Source organism: Palaemon carinicauda, chromosome 1 (assembly GCF_036898095.1).
Source record: "Palaemon carinicauda isolate YSFRI2023 chromosome 1, ASM3689809v2, whole genome shotgun sequence".
In the NCBI taxonomy this organism is placed as follows: Eukaryota; Metazoa; Arthropoda; class Malacostraca; order Decapoda; family Palaemonidae; genus Palaemon; species Palaemon carinicauda.
Genome location: NC_090725.1, coordinates 291,229,630 through 291,249,856, shown reverse-complemented (window position 1 = coordinate 291,249,856; position 20,227 = coordinate 291,229,630). Strand labels below are relative to the sequence as shown.

At 35.3% G+C, this 20,227-nt stretch overlaps 1 protein-coding gene across 5 annotated transcripts in view; it reads right to left on the bottom strand.

The window, feature by feature from the left end:
* Window positions 1-7,857: 7,857 nt before the first annotated feature.
* Window positions 7,858-20,227, bottom strand: part of LOC137657757 (uncharacterized) — a 196,870-nt gene continuing 184,500 nt past the window's right edge. For all 5 annotated transcript variants that reach the window (XM_068392251.1, XM_068392258.1, XM_068392240.1 and 2 more), the window contains 4 exons: window positions 17,491-17,641; window positions 16,584-16,767; window positions 14,411-14,618; window positions 7,858-8,848 (listed from right to left, as the gene is read on the bottom strand). In XM_068392251.1, coding sequence (XP_068248352.1) covers window positions 8,697-8,848; window positions 14,411-14,618; window positions 16,584-16,767; window positions 17,491-17,641 — 695 coding nt within the window. In that variant the 3' untranslated portion in view covers window positions 7,858-8,696. The remainder of the gene's footprint in view (window positions 8,849-14,410; window positions 14,619-16,583; window positions 16,768-17,490; window positions 17,642-20,227) is intronic.

The following is a 20,227-nucleotide window of genomic DNA, read 5'->3' as shown; positions in this document are numbered from 1 at the left end:
GCATCAATTCTATCCCTTGAATGTAGATCTAGGGTTGGTGAATCCCTTAATAGAGATATAGCTAAAATTAGTGCATGGTGCAAATTATGGGGTATGAAGTTGAATCCTAATAAAACTCAAAGTATGATTGTAAGTAGGTCAAGGACGGTGGCTCCTCAACATCCCGATCTCAGTATTGATGTTTCTTTAAATTTGTATGACTCTTTAAAAATTTTAGGTGTGATTCTCGACAGCAAATTTACTTTTGAGAAACACATAATGTCTGTGTCTTCTTCAATTGCACAAAAAAATTGGCTTATTAAGAAAGTCTTTTAAGATTTTCGGTGATCAATCTATTCTGAAGAAGTGTTTCAATTCTTTCATTCTACCTTGTTTTGAGTGTTGTTCTCCTGCCTGGTGTTCAGCTGCTGATTCTCATCTTAATTTATTGAACAGAAACTTACGGTCTATTAAATTTCTTATTCCTGATCTAGGTATTAATCTTTGGCACCGTCGTTCAATTAGTTCATTGTGCATGTTACATAAGATTTTTCATAACTCTGACCATCCTTTACATTCAGATCCCCCTGGACAATACTATCCTGTTCGTAATACTAGGCGTAGTTAATTCTAATAGCCAGGCCTTCTCCATCATGAGGCTCAGTACTGCACAGTATTCTAGAAGTTTTATTCCAGCTGTTACCAAGTTGTGGAATGATCTTCCTAATCGGGTAGTTGAATCAGTAGAACTTCAAAAGTTCAAAGTTGGAGCAAATGTTTTTATGCTGACCAGGTGGCTGACATGAGTCTTTTTATAGTTTATATATGACATATCTGTTTTTGATGTTGTTAATAGTTTATATATGACATATCTATTTTGACGTTGTTACTGTTTTTAGAATGATTTATTGTTATATTGTTCCTGTAAGGACACCGCTCCCTCTGTCATCCAGAAATTCAACAAATTGTCTATTTATTTAAATTTTCCTTTCGCCACACCATGGCTTCCTATATATATGTATTCCGCTCCCTCAGAGCTACAATTTGACATATGTATTATTTTATTACATGTTTCTGTTTACTTGCAATTCGTGTATTTGTTCATGTGAGAAAACACCTTATTTTGGCGGGAAGTTCAAGCTGAATTGGCGCCTACACCATGCTACCTTTCCGTCCGCACACTGTATTATATTCCCACGCATGTTTGAATAAACTAGCAGTTGATGTTAGTGACGCTTGTCTCACTGTCCTTACAACTGGTGACCCCGGAGTTGAAGTAGCATCAGCGGTTTTGGCTTTGCCATTAACGAACTTATTACGGCCGTGCTACCTCCTCTTTACTCCGTTACCTTAGGCGTGAGCTTCAGCCTTTGGTTCTCCCACACTTCGGTGCATGTAAGGCAGTAGGATGAGCTTAACCGACATATCAACTTCCCACCTATTCGCCAACTCGTCGTCTGACCACAATGCCAGAAGCAACACACCCATCGCGCCCAGCGGCCTCGCCTCCACGCCCAAAGTCAAACTGCCGCCCTTTTCTCAACACAACACCGCTTCCTGGTTCCTGAGAGCAGACGTACTCTTCCGAGTCGCTAGACTCAGCGACTCCTGCGCCAAGGCCGACATTGTTCTCACCTCCATCCGGAAGAGGTATTCGACAAGATTTCCCCATGGCTCGACGCCCAGGCCGGCCAAGTTTCATATGACAACCTGAGAACGAAACTCATCGGTATCTACTCCCTCTCCGTTTCAGCAAGGGCACAGAAAGTCCTGGACCTCGCCGGCAAGCCCATGGGTGACACCTCTCCTGTCAAGGCGTGGGACGAGTTAACCGGCCTGCTTATGCTCCCTGAAACAGACAGCAACGGCCGACGGCATGAAATTAGCCTATCTCGCGAGATCTTCCTTCGACGCCTACCACAGGACGTAAGGGCCCAATTGACAGATGCCGACACGTTTCCGATGAACGAACTCCTGTCGAAGGCTCAGAAGCTCCACGAGGCCTCCAAAGCATCTCGCCTCGGAGCATCATCAGTTGATATTGGTGATGCTTGTCTCACTGTCCTTACTGGGCTATTTTTCCCTATTGGAGCCCTTGGGCTTTTCCAACTAGGGTTACAGCTTGGCTAGTAATAATAACAACAATAATAATGTCTGTTGCTTCCTCGATCTTTTCTCATAGTATTCAGTTTTCCCTCTTAATAGGTAATTATATTGACACTGGTTTTGTATTCCACCAATGCACTCCAGTTTTTAACCAATTGCCCTTTCTTTGCGTATATTTTCCCTCTTTTTCTCTAAAGTATCCCCCCCCCATCGAATCAAGGAGATTTATCCTTAACAGTTTTAGTCTTCCATAAATGGGCATATGTTATCATATTCGTTTTTACTTACTGTAGTTATAAAACAATCAACACGTACAGAGTAGGCTACTTGTCAATGCAGTTGCCCATTCGATTAAAGTAGTCTGCATTCCTTCTTTGAATAATCTTATATATAACTTCCTTTCTTATTGTTTAGTATTCTACAAATCTACTTGTCAATGCAATTACCTAATCAGTTAAAGTTGTCTGTATTTATTCTTTGACCAATCTTATATGTAACTTCATTATCTTTAAGTATTCTACAGGTCTACTTATCAATGCAATTGCATATTCAGTTAAAGTTGTCTGCATTTCTTCTTTGGATAATCTTCCTGCTGTCAATTTTGTCATCTAACGAATATGTATTTTGTTCCAGTTTACTTCCTTTGTAGATTACTTAACTTGTCCTATTCTTCCGCAAAGCCTCGGCACGCTGTGGGCCCTACAATTTCTTAGAAGGTATATGTGTTAGAAGAATCATATGACGTAGTCCATTTCAGTTATCAAATCTCACTCACTCACTAAATCCCGTCCGGAATTCTCCGGGTTGGGTCCTGCATCTGATATCGCCATTCTCTCCAGAGACTCCTATCCAATGCCATCTGTGCCAGCTGCTGAAATGTCTCGCCTCTATTTGCTTTCTTGAAGATTTTCACCAATGTATCTCTTGGTCGTCCTCTCGGTCTATTTCCGGCCACTTGACCATGAAGCACTATATTTGGCCATCTGTCCTGTTCCATCCTCTGTACATGCCCAAACCATCTCCTCTGAATATCTTCCACTCTAATCAGAATTGTGTCCTCAACACCAGCCATTTCTCTCACTCTCTCGTTCGTAATTCTGTCCTCCCATCTTACACCACAGATTCTTCTCAGACATTTCATTTCAAAGGCTAATAACTTTTTCTCTTCTCTCTCCTTCAGTATCCAGCATTCAGCACCGTATATCACTGTGAGGATTACTATTGCTCTTAATAGCCTAATTTTCAACTTAATGGATGTATTTCTATCTTTCCAGATTCTTCTTAGAAAATAAGGAAGATTTTATTTTCCTAGGCTTTATATCACCTTTTCTCCTTATGCAAAGAGGGAGCTTATTGTATAACTTGAGGGTTGCATATTTGAAAGCTCTAGATCTCAAAGCCAAGGTGCATCTGAACTCTAATGACTTTTAAGCCTTCACAATATATGGCATCTGAACTCCAATGACTTTTAAGCCTTCACAATATATTGCATCTGAACTCCAATGACTTTTAAGCCTTCACAATATATTGATTGTACAGCATGATGTACAGAAAGTCTCTCAAGAAGGACACTCCAAAAGCAAACCCCTGTTCTCTAATCTTGGGTGGTGCCATAGCCTCTGTACATGGCCTTCCACTGTCTTGGGTTAGAGTTCTCTTGCTTGAGGGTACACTCGAACACACTCTCCTATCTTATTTCTCTTCCTCTTGTTTTGTTAAAGTTTTTATAGTTTATATAGGATATATTTATTGTTGTTACTCTTCTTAAAATATTTTATTTTCCTTTTTTCCTTTCCTCACTGAGCTATTTTCCCTGTTTGAGCCCCTGGACTTATAGCATCATACTTTTCTAACTAGGGTTGTAGCTTAGTAAGTAATAATAATAATAATAATAAAGGGATTTTGACTAAGGAAAAATCTATTTCTGGGGAGATACCTGTGACGCCCGGTGAAATTCCAAGGACGCCTGTTCACCGTCCCCAAGAAAGATTCGTCGGCGTTGAGAGTAGTCCTGGACTTGTCGAAACTGAATACTTACATTCTTTGCGATAAGTTCCGTATGCTGACTGTCTCTCATGTACGGACCTTACTTCCCCGTGGGGCCGTCACCACCTCTATAGATCTTACCGATGCCTATTATCACGTCCCAGTAGCACGAAACTTCTCTCCTTACCTCGGCTTCCGCCTGGGCAAGAAAGCCTTCGCGTTCAAAGTCATGCCCTTCGGCCTCAGCATAGCTCCCAGGATATTTACAAAACTGGGGGAGACAGTGCTGGATCAAGGTAATTGCCTATCTGGACGATTGGCTTATTTGGGCCGAGTCGGTTTCAGAATGCAACAAAGCTACAACCAAAGTGGTTCAGTTTCTCACCAAACTGGGATTCAAAGTCAATCTGCAAAAGTCTCGCCTTCAACCATCAAGCCAATTCGAATGGTTGGGCATCCGATGGGACCTTACAAGTCACAAGCTGTCTCTTCCTCCCCAAAAAGTCCGAGAGATAGCATCCAAGACGAGGAACTTCCTTAACCACAAACAGGTATCACGGAGAGCCTTGGACAGAATCCTCGGCTTACTTCAATTTGTGTCATAATAATAATAATAATAAACCCGCGCTTTTAGTTTGACAAGCCATCGAACACCAAGACGATTCTATTTCAAATAAACAACTGATGCAGATCAATCAATAGAGTTAAAATCTTAGACTCATAAGGAAGATTATTCGTGAACTCTTGTCATTGCTTTCAACATTACTGAAACCTCCATGATAATGTGGTGATAGACATTTGTCTGATAAACTTGCTAATATGAGCACTGCATACTCATCGAAGTTAATTTTAATTTTCATTTGAATGTCTTATACCCATTTTGAACAATTTTCTTTTTCCGCATGCTACAGTACCATCTTTTCTAACCCCTTGCTGTTTCAGAGACATTGTTCCAACTGTCAACCTTCCAACACTCCTTGCATTAAATAATTCCCCAGTGGGTTCTACTTGAACGTCAAAGTGAAAAGACAAAGCTATGAATGCGCCCTTGGTAAGGCCAAGGTTTGGGTGGATGGATGGAGTGAAGAAAGCTCTGGGTGATAGGGGGATAGATGTGAGAGAGGCAAGAGAGCGTGCTAGAAATAGGAATGAATGGCGAGCGATTGTGACGCAGTTCCGGTAGGCCCTGCTGCTGCCTCCGATGCCTTAGATGACCGTGGAGGTAGCAGCAGTAGGGGATTCAGCATTATGAAGCTTCATCTGAGGTGGATAATGTGGGAGGGTGGGCTGTGGCACCCCAGCAGTACCAGCTGAACTCGGTTGAGTCCCTGGTTAGGCTGGAGGAACGTAGAGAGTAGAGGTCCCCTTTTTTGTTTTGTTTCATTTGTTGATGTCGGTTACCCCCCAAAATTGGGGGAAGTGCCTTGGTATATGTATGATGAATGCGACTTTTGCAACATTAGCTCGACTTATTTTCTTACTGCCTTGTTAATGCTTGCTTCACAGTCCAATGTGTGCACTACAGTACATCTAAAGACTGTCATTCCACCAGAACATGGTACGCCTCCCCCTCCTCCTCTTACCCAAGGGCTCTTAATCATTCTTGGTATTATAAAATGAATACACTTTACTCCATTTCCAGTTCTGACCAACTCTTGTGACAGCCAACATTCATGCACACCTTTCTGGCAGCATCACTGGGACATTTTTACAAGATGATTTAATCTTGAAAGAATTAATGCAAAGTCAAGTGAAATTACTTTAAATTGATTAACTGGTGGATTTTTTTTTTTCATATATGCATTTAATTACTAATTACAGAAATCTTCAAAATATACGATTCAAGTATGAAATAAATTTAGGCACCAGAATTATTTGAATTATTCCAAAAACCCTTTGATTTGAAATTTCCATTTGGCCAACTATGCAAAGAAACTAATTTTGTCCTTTATGGAAATAAAATTTTTAGAGCTGCATACTAAACAAATATTGGCTGTTTTACTCGCATTTATTTTCAGTCTTCTCTCTATTCAACTTTTAAAAAAATTCTAAAACCTACCATTTTTGTTCTGCTACTAATAGTGTATCATCTGCATGCAAATGTTCTCAGCGTTATTCATCTCTGCAATGATAAAAAATTAAGTATTTAGGTCTGAAACTTGATGGACATAAAAATTAAGTATTTAGGTCTGAAACTTGATGGACATAAAAATTAAGTATTTAGGTCTGAAACTTGATGAACATAAACAATATTCACAAATTCTTTTGATAGAAATACCAGACTTCACTCAATATTTCATGTTATGGCACATTACATGTTCTATCTTAAATTTATACAATCAGTTCTCACTTTTTAAAATTATAAACTTTGCTCTCATTTTTTATATCACGCCATCTCAGTATTAGTCCCGGGTATAAAAACAACAACAGAAAATCTATATTTCCAAAATAAGGACCTGAATAATATGAAAGTACAGTAATTTTACTGATTTAGAAAATACGTAGAAAATGAGTGATAAAATCATGGATGAATGTCAAGCAGAGGTTAGTCAAACAACTCGTACATTCATTTTAAAGCTTTATTTTCATGAAGTAAAATGATGGTGAACATACAAGCTGCATTTACCAGAATTAAGAAAAAAAAATGTATGGAAAATAAATATTAAATACATGTCAATGAATGCAGAATACATATAACAATGAATTACAAAGGCATATCATGAAATGTTATCCTCAATCAAAATAAAAAGGTCCGTTTCATATGAAAATCTAAATTGAAAAAAAAAATGACAAGACAGTACTTTTAGTTCTTAGAGCTCTGCAACCTTAAACATTCGTATGGGCAGTTGTTTAATTGAAAATAGTAATTTGAAAACGAACAGTGCATTGTGTATAATGGCAAAATACAACACTTTTAACCCTTTTACCCCTAGGCTCTTTGGAAATTTCCAACCCTTAACCCCCAGGGGTTTATTTTTTTCCCAGCACATTTTGCAGTATATATATTTTTTTAATTGTTCTAACAGCCTTAATTTTGTCATAGAGAGGTCAGGATGGTCTCAATCTCTTGGAATATGCCTGAATTTTCTCAAAAAAAATATAAAAAAATATGAAAATAAAAAATTTTATAGCATTTTTTTTGCATGGACGTACTGGTACGTCCATGGGGGTAAAGGAATATGCCTGAATTTTCTCAAAAAAAAAAAAACATAAAAAATATGAAAATAAAAAATTTTATAGCATTTTTTTGCAAGGACGTACTGGTACGTCCATGGGGGTAAAGGGATGGGTTTTGTTAAACGTACCAGTACGTCCTTTGGGGGTAAAACGGTTAATATGATGCACCAGTCTGTACAGCACTGTGCATGGCACACAATTTACATTAGAATAAGGACTGGCAGACATAACAGTTTAGGAATGATTTCAGTATTCATTTGGACAGGACAAAAAAAAGCTGGATATATATAATATAAAATGTACATATAGTAGCACCTCCGTTTCACTTATAAATAACTTTCCTCATAGGTAATGGTCACATTGTTTCTAGCTAATCAACTTCCTAGTATCTGCACAGCCAACATCCTACATCCTTCCTTGTTTGTTGACCTGACTGGGATTACTAAAGTCTAAAATAATATAAACTTCACTTCAACAAATACAATAACTCTTCATTAACAAGTTACTTCTCATCAGAAAAAATGCTACTATATCCAAGGTATCTAGACTTTATAATAAAATACAATCTAGACGTTATATTATAAAAACAAAAAGTAACATTCTTTAACAAACACAGGATTTTCTTCGACAAACAAAATTCTATATAGTACTACTTTTCTTCAATAAATGTTACTTTTTAAGTAAAGCAATAATCAAAACAATGATCCCAATTGCTCTTCCTTCTACTCTTATATAGATAAGTTTACAATTCACACGAAAAATGTGTTCGCATTTCTTTATAAAGACTTTCATTATAAAACTATAAATAATTCTATATATACAGTACAGGTATAACATAAAGCAAAACTAAAGGAACTAATAGTTTCAAGAAGACTCAGTATATCAATCTTTAGATATATTGATATATCTAAAAGTTTATCTTCAATAAAGCCTCCAATATATGATCAATAAACACAAAACCTTTTGATTTGCATCCCTTTAACAAAAATGTAAATACTATGAGGTAAGTGCTCTTTACATATGAAATGCACATCCTCTATTTGGTCTGGATATACAGTATAATGAAAATTTTAAAGCAAATATATTCGATTTACTCTTTACGCTTTTTTAAATGCCAAGTGTAAAATTTCCTCCTCCTCCATTTAAGGCAATTTCAACAAAAATATCAATTAAAAGTAAAACCTATGAATTTGATGATATAATTTACATTAAAAATATTGAATCTTGGCTATATTTGTTCTAGTATAGTGTAATATATGTATTACAGTACATATACTGTACATATATACCTATATATGTGTCTTTTACTGAATTGCTAATTCACACGTGGTCAACTTTCTTCCCAACATAGAGCAATTCCTTCTGTATACTTTCTTTTTCACTAGGATAAGCTAAAATCATTTTCATATCTGATCAGCAAGAGGCGTATAAATCACAGGACTGCGTCTTTAGTGGGGCCTGGGAACCTTGGTGGCAAAGCTCCCCACGTAATTTCCAGCAGGGTCGTAGTTTGCAACCACAAATATCTTGCCAGTAGATGAACGGGCAAGGCCTATTCCAAGCTCCTTGCTGTCTTGCCATACGACTTGAGTGAAGTGACCTGTAAAAAAAACAGAGGTATGATTCTTTCGCGATCTTTCATCATTAGCTGGTAATCACGGCCGGGATTATTTATATATTTTAAATTGAGAGAAAATTCACGGGGGAAAAGCATTTACGTGCACAGCAAGATTATAACACACACACCCTGATTGCCCAAAGCTTTCGCTCCAGATGAGGGCTCTTAGACCAACGGTCATAGCTAAAGAATAAAATACCAATTGAGAAAGACAAGAAAACACATTAAAGGAAATAGGCCAGACTATTCAGTGTATGTGTAGGCAAAGAAAAAAATGAGCCATAACCAGAGAAGGATCCAATGTAGTACAGTACTATCTGTCCAGTCAAAAGACCCAATAACTCTCTAGTGGTAGTATCTCAACGGGTGGCTGGTGCCTTGGACAACCTACTACCGTTTCACAATTCAAAACTAATAGGAATGAGACTTCTGGTAATGGTGGCTAGCGTGGATGCTGCTTCTTTACAAAGCAAGTAACATGTACTAGTTCTAAGTAAAGAACATGAAACCGTTCTAGGATTGAAAGCGCTAGGGGCATAGCTGAGAATTTCATTTTTGAAAGAGCATCAATATGGTTAAAATATCTAGTGGCAATAATGTAGTCAAAATTAAAATGTTGAGAAAAAAGGAACAATCATTCCAAGAACTATTGTCTTACAGATAAAGATTCCACGAAGCAGTAAACATTCAAAGCCTCACTCCAACAGTGGTAGAACAAATGATCTGAAGAAAGCTATAATACCATTGTTTCTGAGGACACAGGAAGCTTTATAGACAGTATAGCACATAGCTTTCTAACAACATTACATATCTTTTTTGAAGTGCTGTATTTTGATTCAGAGGTAACCCTAAGTATGCTACCAGCACCGCTGTAAGAGTTAGACATGCTGATGACCCACATAGACTATTCGAAATTAGTGTGAATCATGCAATAGGAGGAAGAATGTTCAGTTATGCTGCACCGAGACTCTTCAACGACCTTCCACTCGATGTCAAGAATAGCAAAAATGCGGCAGCTTTCAAGAAAAACCTGAAGACTTATCTTTTTAGAAAGTGTTATAATAGTGACCTGAAAACTATTAAGCCTGAATACAAATGCTAGCAAAATAACTGATAACGATACAGAGCAAAATATTAACTGGAAAGAAATCATTTTTTTCACACAACAAGGCCCGCCTGAACAGACTTTTAGTGTCTGACGGAGGGCGAGAAATAAACCCGTAAAAGTAAAAGTAAGTATTGGCAATACTATAATGCTACCTATAAGTAAATCCCAGAGAAGCAGCATAGTCTGACTTTTCCCTTATTGTCTTCCAAGATCTTTCATAAGGATGGCAGAAGATTTATTTTGCATTTGGCAGTGCAAGTAATTCCAACAAGAACAACTTCATCTACATACGGAACTTTGTTTTTATTCTCGATAGGTAAAAAATCACTGATAACAGCAAAAACAGTTTATGTTTCAGAACACTGCCCCATAAAGTTCCAGATTTTTCAGTTACTAATCCATTAGAAATTATAAGATGTATATGTAAAGAGAATTTGTCTTTTAACTAAATCAATGAAATGAATATAATTGAATTTATCCATACAGTAATATCTCGGTTTACGAGTATCTCAAAATATGAGCATGAAATTTCAATTCGGTTGTTGTTGGCCTCTTGATAAAATGATCATCAACTATCTAGGGGGTATTTTCTCCAACTACAGGGTCCACAACCTTTAAAAGTCTTCTGCCTTGATACGGTACACAAATCGTTGGTATCCAAAGCCACTGGGCCATCATAAAGCATCAACGTCCACGGTGAATTTCAAAGGTGTCTGGTTTAGATTCCTTTATAATTTGAATAGAAGCTCATCAGGACATCAGCAGAGCAGGCCCAACTCATCACCGTGATGCTGAATCACAGCAGTAAAACACCCCCCCCCCCTCAAAGAGATGAACTCACGGGTCGAGGCGGAACTCAATCTGCCGCTAGCGATAGCAAGGCGAGCACACACCCTCCATACTATAGTCAATTTCTTTTAGCGATGCAGATTTGCACAGACTCGCAGCGGTGCCCTTTTAGCTCGGAAAAGTTTCCTGATCGCTGATTGGTTGGACGAGATAATTCTAACCAATCAGCGATCAGGAAACTTTTCCGAGCTAAAAGGGCACCGCTGCGAGTCGGTGCAAATCTGCATCGTTAAAAGAAATAGACTATAGGTTGTACAGCATAGTACCACTATGGTGCTATTCCTTGATAAATGCACTGACCAATGAATAAGCTGTTGTAAATTGCATGGCAATAAATAAAGCTACCATACGAAATAAGTGATAGAGTTTCATCCACCATTAGAGGTACTTCCTTCAACCATGGGGTCCACAGCCTTCCTGTTATGCACTACTCTACCTTATAATATGGAGCTTTATCATCCAAGGCAACTGAGAATTTGGGACACCAATAACCCAGTGTCAATATTTACTGCCAGGACTGAGAAAGATAAAGGCATATTGCATCTTGGATTGATATGCCACAAATGTGAGAGAAACGGGATAGAACTTATTGTAGAAGGAAGATACTATTGGCTAAGGCCTACTCATTATGAACAGAGTTTCCCCTTGTGCCTATGATCCCGAGACTATATGTGCTTGTTTGAATCTATTAACATGAATCGACAAACACACGCATACAAACACATATACATACATATATAAATATATATATATATATATAAATATATATATATATATATATATATATATATATATATATATATATATATATATATATATATATTTCTACCTCATACTTGGGATCAAACGCTAGCCCCTTCTAATGAAAGGCCAGGTCGAAACCAACCATCCCACGAGAGGCCATAAAAAAAATCGGAACCTAACGCTACCCAGCAGTTCGAGGATTTACCTGGGTAGCGTTAGGTTCTGATTTCTTTTATGGCGTCTCGTGGCATGGTTGGTTTCGACCTGGCCTTTCATTAGAAGGGGCTAGAGTTTGATCCCAAGTATGAGGTAGAAATTTATTTCTATTTGAACACGATGTTGTGTTGATATTTATCCATACATGTATATATATATATATATATATATATATATATATATATATATATATATATATATATATATATATATATATATATATATATATATATATATATATATATATACTAATTCACGAATAAGGGGACACAAAAGACTTAAAAATTACCACCCAGTAAGTTTTCTTTTCGTAATATATAAAACATTTATAAAGATCATGTTAGGCATAATAGAAGGACAGCCAGAACTTAATCAACATAAAGAGCAGGCAAGATTTAGAAGTGGGTACTCAACAACTGACTATATCCATATAATCAACAAGCTAATGGAAAAATCAACAAAATATGATAAACCACTATGTATGGGATTTATAGACTATAAGAAAGGTTTTGATTCTGTCAAAACTTCAGCGGTAATGAAAGCCCTTCAAGACAAGGAATAGATGAATTTTGTTAAAACTCTTGAAAATATCTATAAAGGAAGTACAGCAATCCTAAAACTACATTAAGACAGGGAGACCATATATCTCTTAAATTATTCACAGCATACCCAAAAAATTTTAAGAGTTTAGATTAGGAAAATGTAGGAATAAATATTAGTGGGGAATACCTAAACAGGATTTCCATATGACATAGTTATGTTTAGTGAATCAATTATAAAATATGATAGAAGATTTTAATAGAGAAAGCAGAAATGTAGGATTGAAAATGAATATCATTAAAACTAAGAATATGTTTAATGAAAATGCAGATAGACAGCAAATAAGAGTTACAGACAAACCTCTAGAGATTGTTAACGAATATATATATTTAGAACAGACAGTAAGTGTTTCCCCAGGAGACAAGACCAAAACTAAAAGAAAGATAAGCATGGGCTGGAGAGCTTTTGGTAAAAAAAAAAAAAATGAGATTATGAAAATTATAATGACCGTTTCTCTTAAAAAGAAAATGTTAATCAGATGGTCCTATCAGTATTAACTCATGCATAAAAACCGTGAAGCCTTACTAAACCCTTGGAACATAAGCTAGATACAACTCAAATAACTATGGAAAGAATAATTATGGGAATAACACTAACAGGCAGAAAACTAGAAATGTGGATAAGAGAGCAAATTAAAGTAGAGGACATGCTACCAATATGCAAGAAAAAGAAATGGACATGGTCATGCCATATAATGAAAGATGGTAAATGGACATTAGGAATAACAGAATGGGTTCCTAGAGACTGCAATCTAAGCAGGAGAAGGAAGAGAAGACAATGGATTGACAAACCAAGAAAGTTAGCATTTTGAACTGGCATAAAAAGAAGACCATAAACAGACGCGAATGGGAGGACATGTCTATGGCCTTTGTTCTGCAGTAATGGCTGATGATGTATATATATATATATATATATATATATATATATATATATATATATATATATATATATATATATATATATATATATATATATATATATATATATATATATATATATATATATATATATATATATATATATATATAATATATATAAATCTCTCTCTCTCTCTCTCTCTCTCTCTCTCTCTCTCTCTCTCTCTCTCTCTCTCTCTCTCTCTCTCTCTCTCTGCGTCAATGACCTTAGATGTCAGGATGCTAGAAAACCTCAAATCTCTCTCTCTCTCTCTCTCTCTCTCTCTCTCTGCGTCAATGACCTTAGATGTCAGGATGCTAGAAAACCTCAAATCTCTCTCTCTCTCTCTCTCCTCTCTCTCTCTCTCTCTCTCTCTCTCTCTCTCTCTCTCTCTGCGTCAATGACCTTAGATGTCAGGATGCTAGAAAACCTCAATCTCTCTCTCTCTCTCTCTCTCTCTCTCTCTCTCTCTCTCTGCGTCAATGACCTTAGATGTCAGGATGCTAGAAAACCTCAAATCTCTCTCTCTCTCTCTCTCTCTCTCTCTCTCTCTCTCTCTCTCTCTCTCTCTCTCTCTCTCTCTCTCTCTGCGTCAATTACCTTAGATGTCAGGATGCTAGAAAACCTCAAATCTCTCTCTCTCTCTCTCTCTCTCTCTCTCTCTCTCTCTCTCTCTCTCTCTCTCTCTCTCTGCGTCAATGACCTTAGATGTCAGGATGCTAGAAAACCTCAAATCTCTCTCTCTCTCTCTCTCTCTCTCTCTCCTCTCTCTCTCTCTCTCTCTACGTCAATGACCTTAGATGTCAGGATGCTAGAAAACCTCAAATCTCTCTCTCTCTCTCTCTCTCTCTCTCTCTCTCTCTCTCTCTCTCTACGTCAATGACCTTAGATGTCAGGATGCTAGAAAACCTCAAATTCTCTCTCTCTCTCTCTCTCTCTCTCTCTCTCTCTCTCTCTCTCTCTCTCTCTCTCTCTCTCTCTCTCTCTCTCTCTCGTATTACCTAATTTTAAGGAATAGAACATGACAAGTGTCTCATTTAGAATGAGAGAAACCCCAGCCAATAATTATGGGATCAAGGGTACGTGTCTCTTAAACCACTCAAGTTTCATCCTGACCAGTGTTAACTTACCAGCTCTGAGATCAGCAGGCTCCCTCCCGAAGGTGTAGTCCTTGATCTCACTGTACCAGGATTCGACGGCTTCACTGCCTTTGATCTTGTGGTTGGGGTTCGAAGACCATGCGCAGTAGATGTTCTCTCCGTACTTGTTATTGTCTCTGTGTTGGAGCACGTTCTTCTTGGCTATCACCTGGGCCCATTCTTTGGCGAATTTGCTCAGCTGAAAGAATGGGCATCAATAAATACAGATTTGCATTGAGGGAACAACTTATTAATACATGTGAACCATTTCATTCAACCCAGGAAAAATATTAATGCAAGAGTAAAATAAAGCAATATAATGTATGTGATATATCTAAAAATAAATACAGATTTGCATTGAGGAACAACTTTTTAATACATGTGAACCATCTCATTCAACCCAGAAAAAAATATCAATACATGAGTAAAATAAAGCAATATAATGTATGTGATACATCAAAAAATAAATACAGATTTGCATCGAGGAACAGCTTTTTAATACAGCATGTGAACCATTTCATTTAACCCAGGAAAAATATTAATACATGAGTAAAATAAAGCAATATAATGTATGTGATATATCTAAAAATTCTTGCATGCACAGAAAACTTAACACCATTAACTGTGGTAAGTATTCTGTGCATGTAATGTTAGCAGTTCCTTTTAAAGAATGACGTATAAGGTAACCTTAATCAACCAGTATAGGTGCCTAATGTGTTTGCTTATAAAAGCAAGTGTGAGGAATAAATATGTTGTTTTTTAGAACATGTAATTTCTCACAAAGGATTGTAATCAACGATGTTAAGATACTAACCTCCTAGGGTGTAACTTCAATTAAAGACAATAAAATACTACATCTATACTTTTCAAGTAAGAGAAAACGTAAAAAAATTTACCCCTGGTAAAAACAGTATAGGTGCCTAATGTGTTTGCTTATAAAAGCAAGTGTGAGGAATAAATATGTTGTTTTTTAGAACATGTAATTTCTCACAAAGGATTGTAATCAACGATGTTAGATACTAACCTCCTAGGGAGCGACTTCAATTAAAGACAATAAAATACTACATCTATACTTTCCAAGTAAGAGAAAACGTAAAAAAATGTACCCCTGGTAAAATCAGTATAGGTGCCTAATGTGTTTGCTTATAAAAGCAAGTGTGAGGAATAATTCTTTTTTTCAGAACATGTAATTTTTCATAAAGGATTGTAATCAACGATGTTAGATACTAACCTCCTTGGGTGTGACTTCAATTAAAGACAATAAAATATTACATCTATACTTTCCAAGTAAGAGAAAACGTAAAAAAATGTACCCCTGGTAAAAACAGTATAGGTGCCTAATGTGTTTGCTTATAAAAGCAAGTGTGAGGAATAATTTTTTTTTTCTTTCAGAAAATGTAATTTTTCACAAAGGATTGTAATCAACGATGTTAGATACTAACCTCCTAGGGAGCGACTTCAATTAGAGACAGTAAAATACTACATCTATACTTTCCAAGTAAGAGAAAACGTAAAAAAATGTACCCCTGGTACAAACATTACATTTTCACACTTTCATATACATGCAAATGATAATAAAGAATGACGTATAAAGGTAACCTTCATTAACCTAATATGTTTGCTTATAAAAGCAAGTATAATTTTTTTTCCATAAAATGTAATTTTTCACAAAGAATTGAGATCAAAGATGTTATTTATTAAGCTCCTTGGGTGTGACTTCAATTAGAGAGAATAAAAATTACAGCTATACTTTCCAAGCAAGAAAAAAAAATAATGAAAAAATGGCTACTATGAATAGCTGTTTTAAAGCTTTATAATATATATATATATATATATATATATATATATATATATATATATATATATATATATATATATATATATATACATATATATATATATATATATATATATATATATATATATATATATATATATATATATATATATACATGCATATATATATACATATATACATACATATATACATATATATATATATATATATATATATATATATATATATATATATATATACATACATATAAATATATATATATATATATATATATATATATATATATATATATATATATATATATATATATATACACACCTGCAAATAAAAGAACAAATAAAACAAGTTTCAGAATTTAAAACTCACATCTTTGTTGAGCTTGAGAGGAGGAACACCATGTTTCTTACGGTAATTGTTGTGGGCCTTCAAGCAGTCCTCAGCAAAGTCTTCCTCTTCTGAGGACTCACTGCTGGAGGAGGAGGAGGACTTGCGAGACTTGGCTGGTGTTGGAAGCGTGGCCTTTCCTTTGGTGGTGGATTTGGTGAATCCACTAAAACAAAAACAAAAACAAACAAAAAAAATGAAGTTTGTAACATAATGAGAATACAGTCAAAGTACTATGAATTGTAAAGATAAGCTGGTTGTAACATAATGAGAATACAGTCAAAGTACTATGAATTGTAAAGATCAGCTGGTTGTAACATAATGAGAATACAGCCAAAGTACTATGAATTGCAAAGATCAGCTGGTTGTAACATAATGAGAATACAGTCAAAGTACTATGAATTATAAAGATCAGCTGGAACTGTATTTTATTGGAAAATTCAAATAAGCTTTCAATTATAAAAAAAAAAAAATAATTAAAAGACAATATTACATACATTAATTATCATGAATATTAAATGATAATCTACTGTGATTCACGAAATGTAAAGATTAGCTGGAACTGTATTTTATTGGAAAAGTCAAATGACAAGCTTTCAATTATAAAAAAAATAATAATTAAAAGACAATATTACATATATGAATTATCATGAATATTAAATGATAATCTACTGTGTTTCACGAAATGTAAAGATCAGCTGGAATCTTATCTAATTGGAAGACCAAAATGTCAAGATCTAAATTGTAAGAAATAATTACACGAGGATAATAAATGAATGATTATAAACATTTTTATGATTTACTGTGATTAATGGGATAAAAATCTATAGATAATACAAACAGAGATACAATCTTTCATGAATGTGTACCCTCAATAGATCTGACTTACCCTACAGGCGGTACTTGAGTGGCGAATTGGCCCAGCCAGTTCCCTTGTGGGTCAAAGTTAGCCACCACGAAAATTTTATTTCCCGAGGCGCTCCTTGCATAACCGATGCCCACTTGTTTTGCATCTTTCCAGACCATCTGAGAGAAGTGTCCTGAAGAAAATGGAAATTTAATATAAGTCTCTAATAATCAACTACTTCATTGCATAAAAGAGAAAGAGAAGGACACTCTAAAATCAAACCATGAGAGAAGTGTCCTGAAGAAAATGGAAATTTAATATAAGTCTCTAATGATTAACTACTTCATTGCATAAAAGAGAAAGAGAAGGACACTCTAAAATCAAACCATGAGAGAAGTGTCCTGAAGAAAATGGAAATTTAATATAAGTCTCTAATAATTAACTACTTCATTGCATAAAAGAGAAAGAGAAGGACACTCTAAAATCAAACCATGAGAGAAGTGTCCTGAAGAAAATGGAAATTTAATATAAGTCTCTAATAATCAACTACTTCATTGCATAAAAGAGAAAGAGAAGGACACTCTAAAATCAAACCATGAGAGAAGTGTCCTGAAGAAAATGGAAATTTAATATAAGTCTCTAATGATTACTTCATTGCATAAAAGAGAAAGAGAAGGACACTCTAAAATCAAACCATGAAAGAAGTGTCCTGAAGAAAATGGAAATTTAATATAAGTCTCTAATAATCAACTACTTCATTGCATAAAAGAGAAAGAGAAGGACACTCTAAAATCAAACCATGAGAGAAGTGTCCTGAAGAAAATGGAAATTTAATATAAGTCTCTAATGATTTAACTACTTCATTCATAAAAGAGAAAGAGAAGGACACTCTAAAATCAAACCATTGTTGTCTAGTCTTGGGTAGTACCATGGCCTCTGTACTATGCTCTTTCACTGTCTTGGGGTAGAATTCTCTTGCTTGAGGGTACACTTGGGCACACTATTCTATATTATTTCTCTTCCTTTTGTTTTATTTTTTTAAGTTTTTATAGTTTATATAAGAAATATTAATCTTAATGTTGCTACTGTTCTTAAAATATTTTAACTGTTCAATTGGTTCTCGTGTAATTTATTTATTTTCTTCTTTCCTTTCCTCACTGGGCTATTTTTTCCTGTTGGAGCCCTTCGGCTCAAAGCATCCTGATTTTCCAACTAGGGTTGTAGCTTAGCTAATAATAATAATAATATTAATAATAATAATAATAATAATAATAATAATAATAATAATATCTCTGTTGGCCGATTGAATGAGTGGTACATTGTAATTAAGTTTGTAACTGTTGCACTGATAAAAGCATAACAAGTTACAGTCTACAAGTTTAGTTATTGAATAGTAAACTTACAACAACAAAACCCTGATTGCAGTTGTAAACTAGATAAGGATCTAGGCTTCTAGGGGATAACAATTTCCTATAATTCCTCAAGCTGCTTGCATCCTTTTTTGTTAGGATTACCATGAGAAAAATCCCGAACATTATCCTGAATTAAATTATTTCTATTCAAATTAATATAATTTTATAACTAAAGTTCAGTAGTTAACCCTTTTACCCCCAGGCTATTTGGAAATTTCCAACCCTTAACCCCCAGGGGGTTATTTTCCCAGCACATTTTGCAGCATATTTTTTTTTAAATTGCCCTAATAGCCTTAATTATTGTCATAGAGAGGTCAGGTTGGTCTCATTCTCTTGGAAAATGCCTGAATTTTCTCAAAAAATTATCAAAAATATGAAAAAAAAATTTTATAGCATATTTTTTTGTAAGGACGTACCGGTACGTCCATGGGGGTGAAGGGATGGCTTTTGTGAATATAAATGATCCGCATCTTATACTTAAGTGTATACAAAGTATATATTCAATATACAACAATCCTTGTAAAATATATTACGATATCACGTTTGTGAAATTCCCACATAAAAAAAATCTCAACACGAAAGCAATTATGGGTCAAATATACCGATATAATGTAGCATAATTGATAACCGTTATAATACATTATATGTACCTCTATTAAATCCTCACATATTTTAGTTTAAACTTGCAACAGGTCGGGATAACTTGGTGAAGCTAGAAATGTTTACATTTAACCTTTTCAGGATATCCTTGACCTGCAAAGCCCAAGATTAAACAACCGTTATGCTAACTCAAAAAGACTAAATTCTGTAGTTATTCTATAAAGTCTATTTTAAAAAAGTGGATGAGAAGATAGCAACTAAAGAGAGGTCCAACTTCCACAAAATGGTTATCTTTTTAATCTAATGAATTGTTTCTGCATCTTAGTAGGTTTAAAATGGAAAACAGAAGTTAGGAAAATTTGGTTGGAAGCAAAATAGCTTCTTTTTTCTCCCGAGGGCGTAAATAGCATTTTTTGGTAGTACCCTCAAAAAATTATCGGATCTCGAGTACTTTTTATCAGGATGGTTTTACGTTGTGAAGGTACTTTTTCAAGGTGGTGTATTTTTCAGATAAATCTCTTGAACATAATGATACCTACTCTTAGTTTACAGTATTCTACTTATATCCATATGCTATACTAGAATGTTAACTGTGAAAATTAACTTGCGTACGTATACTGCCCAACATTTATGAATTAAGCTGTAAAACAAACGATAAAATCTGCTGGCTGTAGGATGGGAGGGCGGTGCCTCGTTAAGACTTAACTTCATGCTAAGCAGCTAAACCATGGCCGTTCCTTAGCAACATCTCGTCCCTAACTACACCC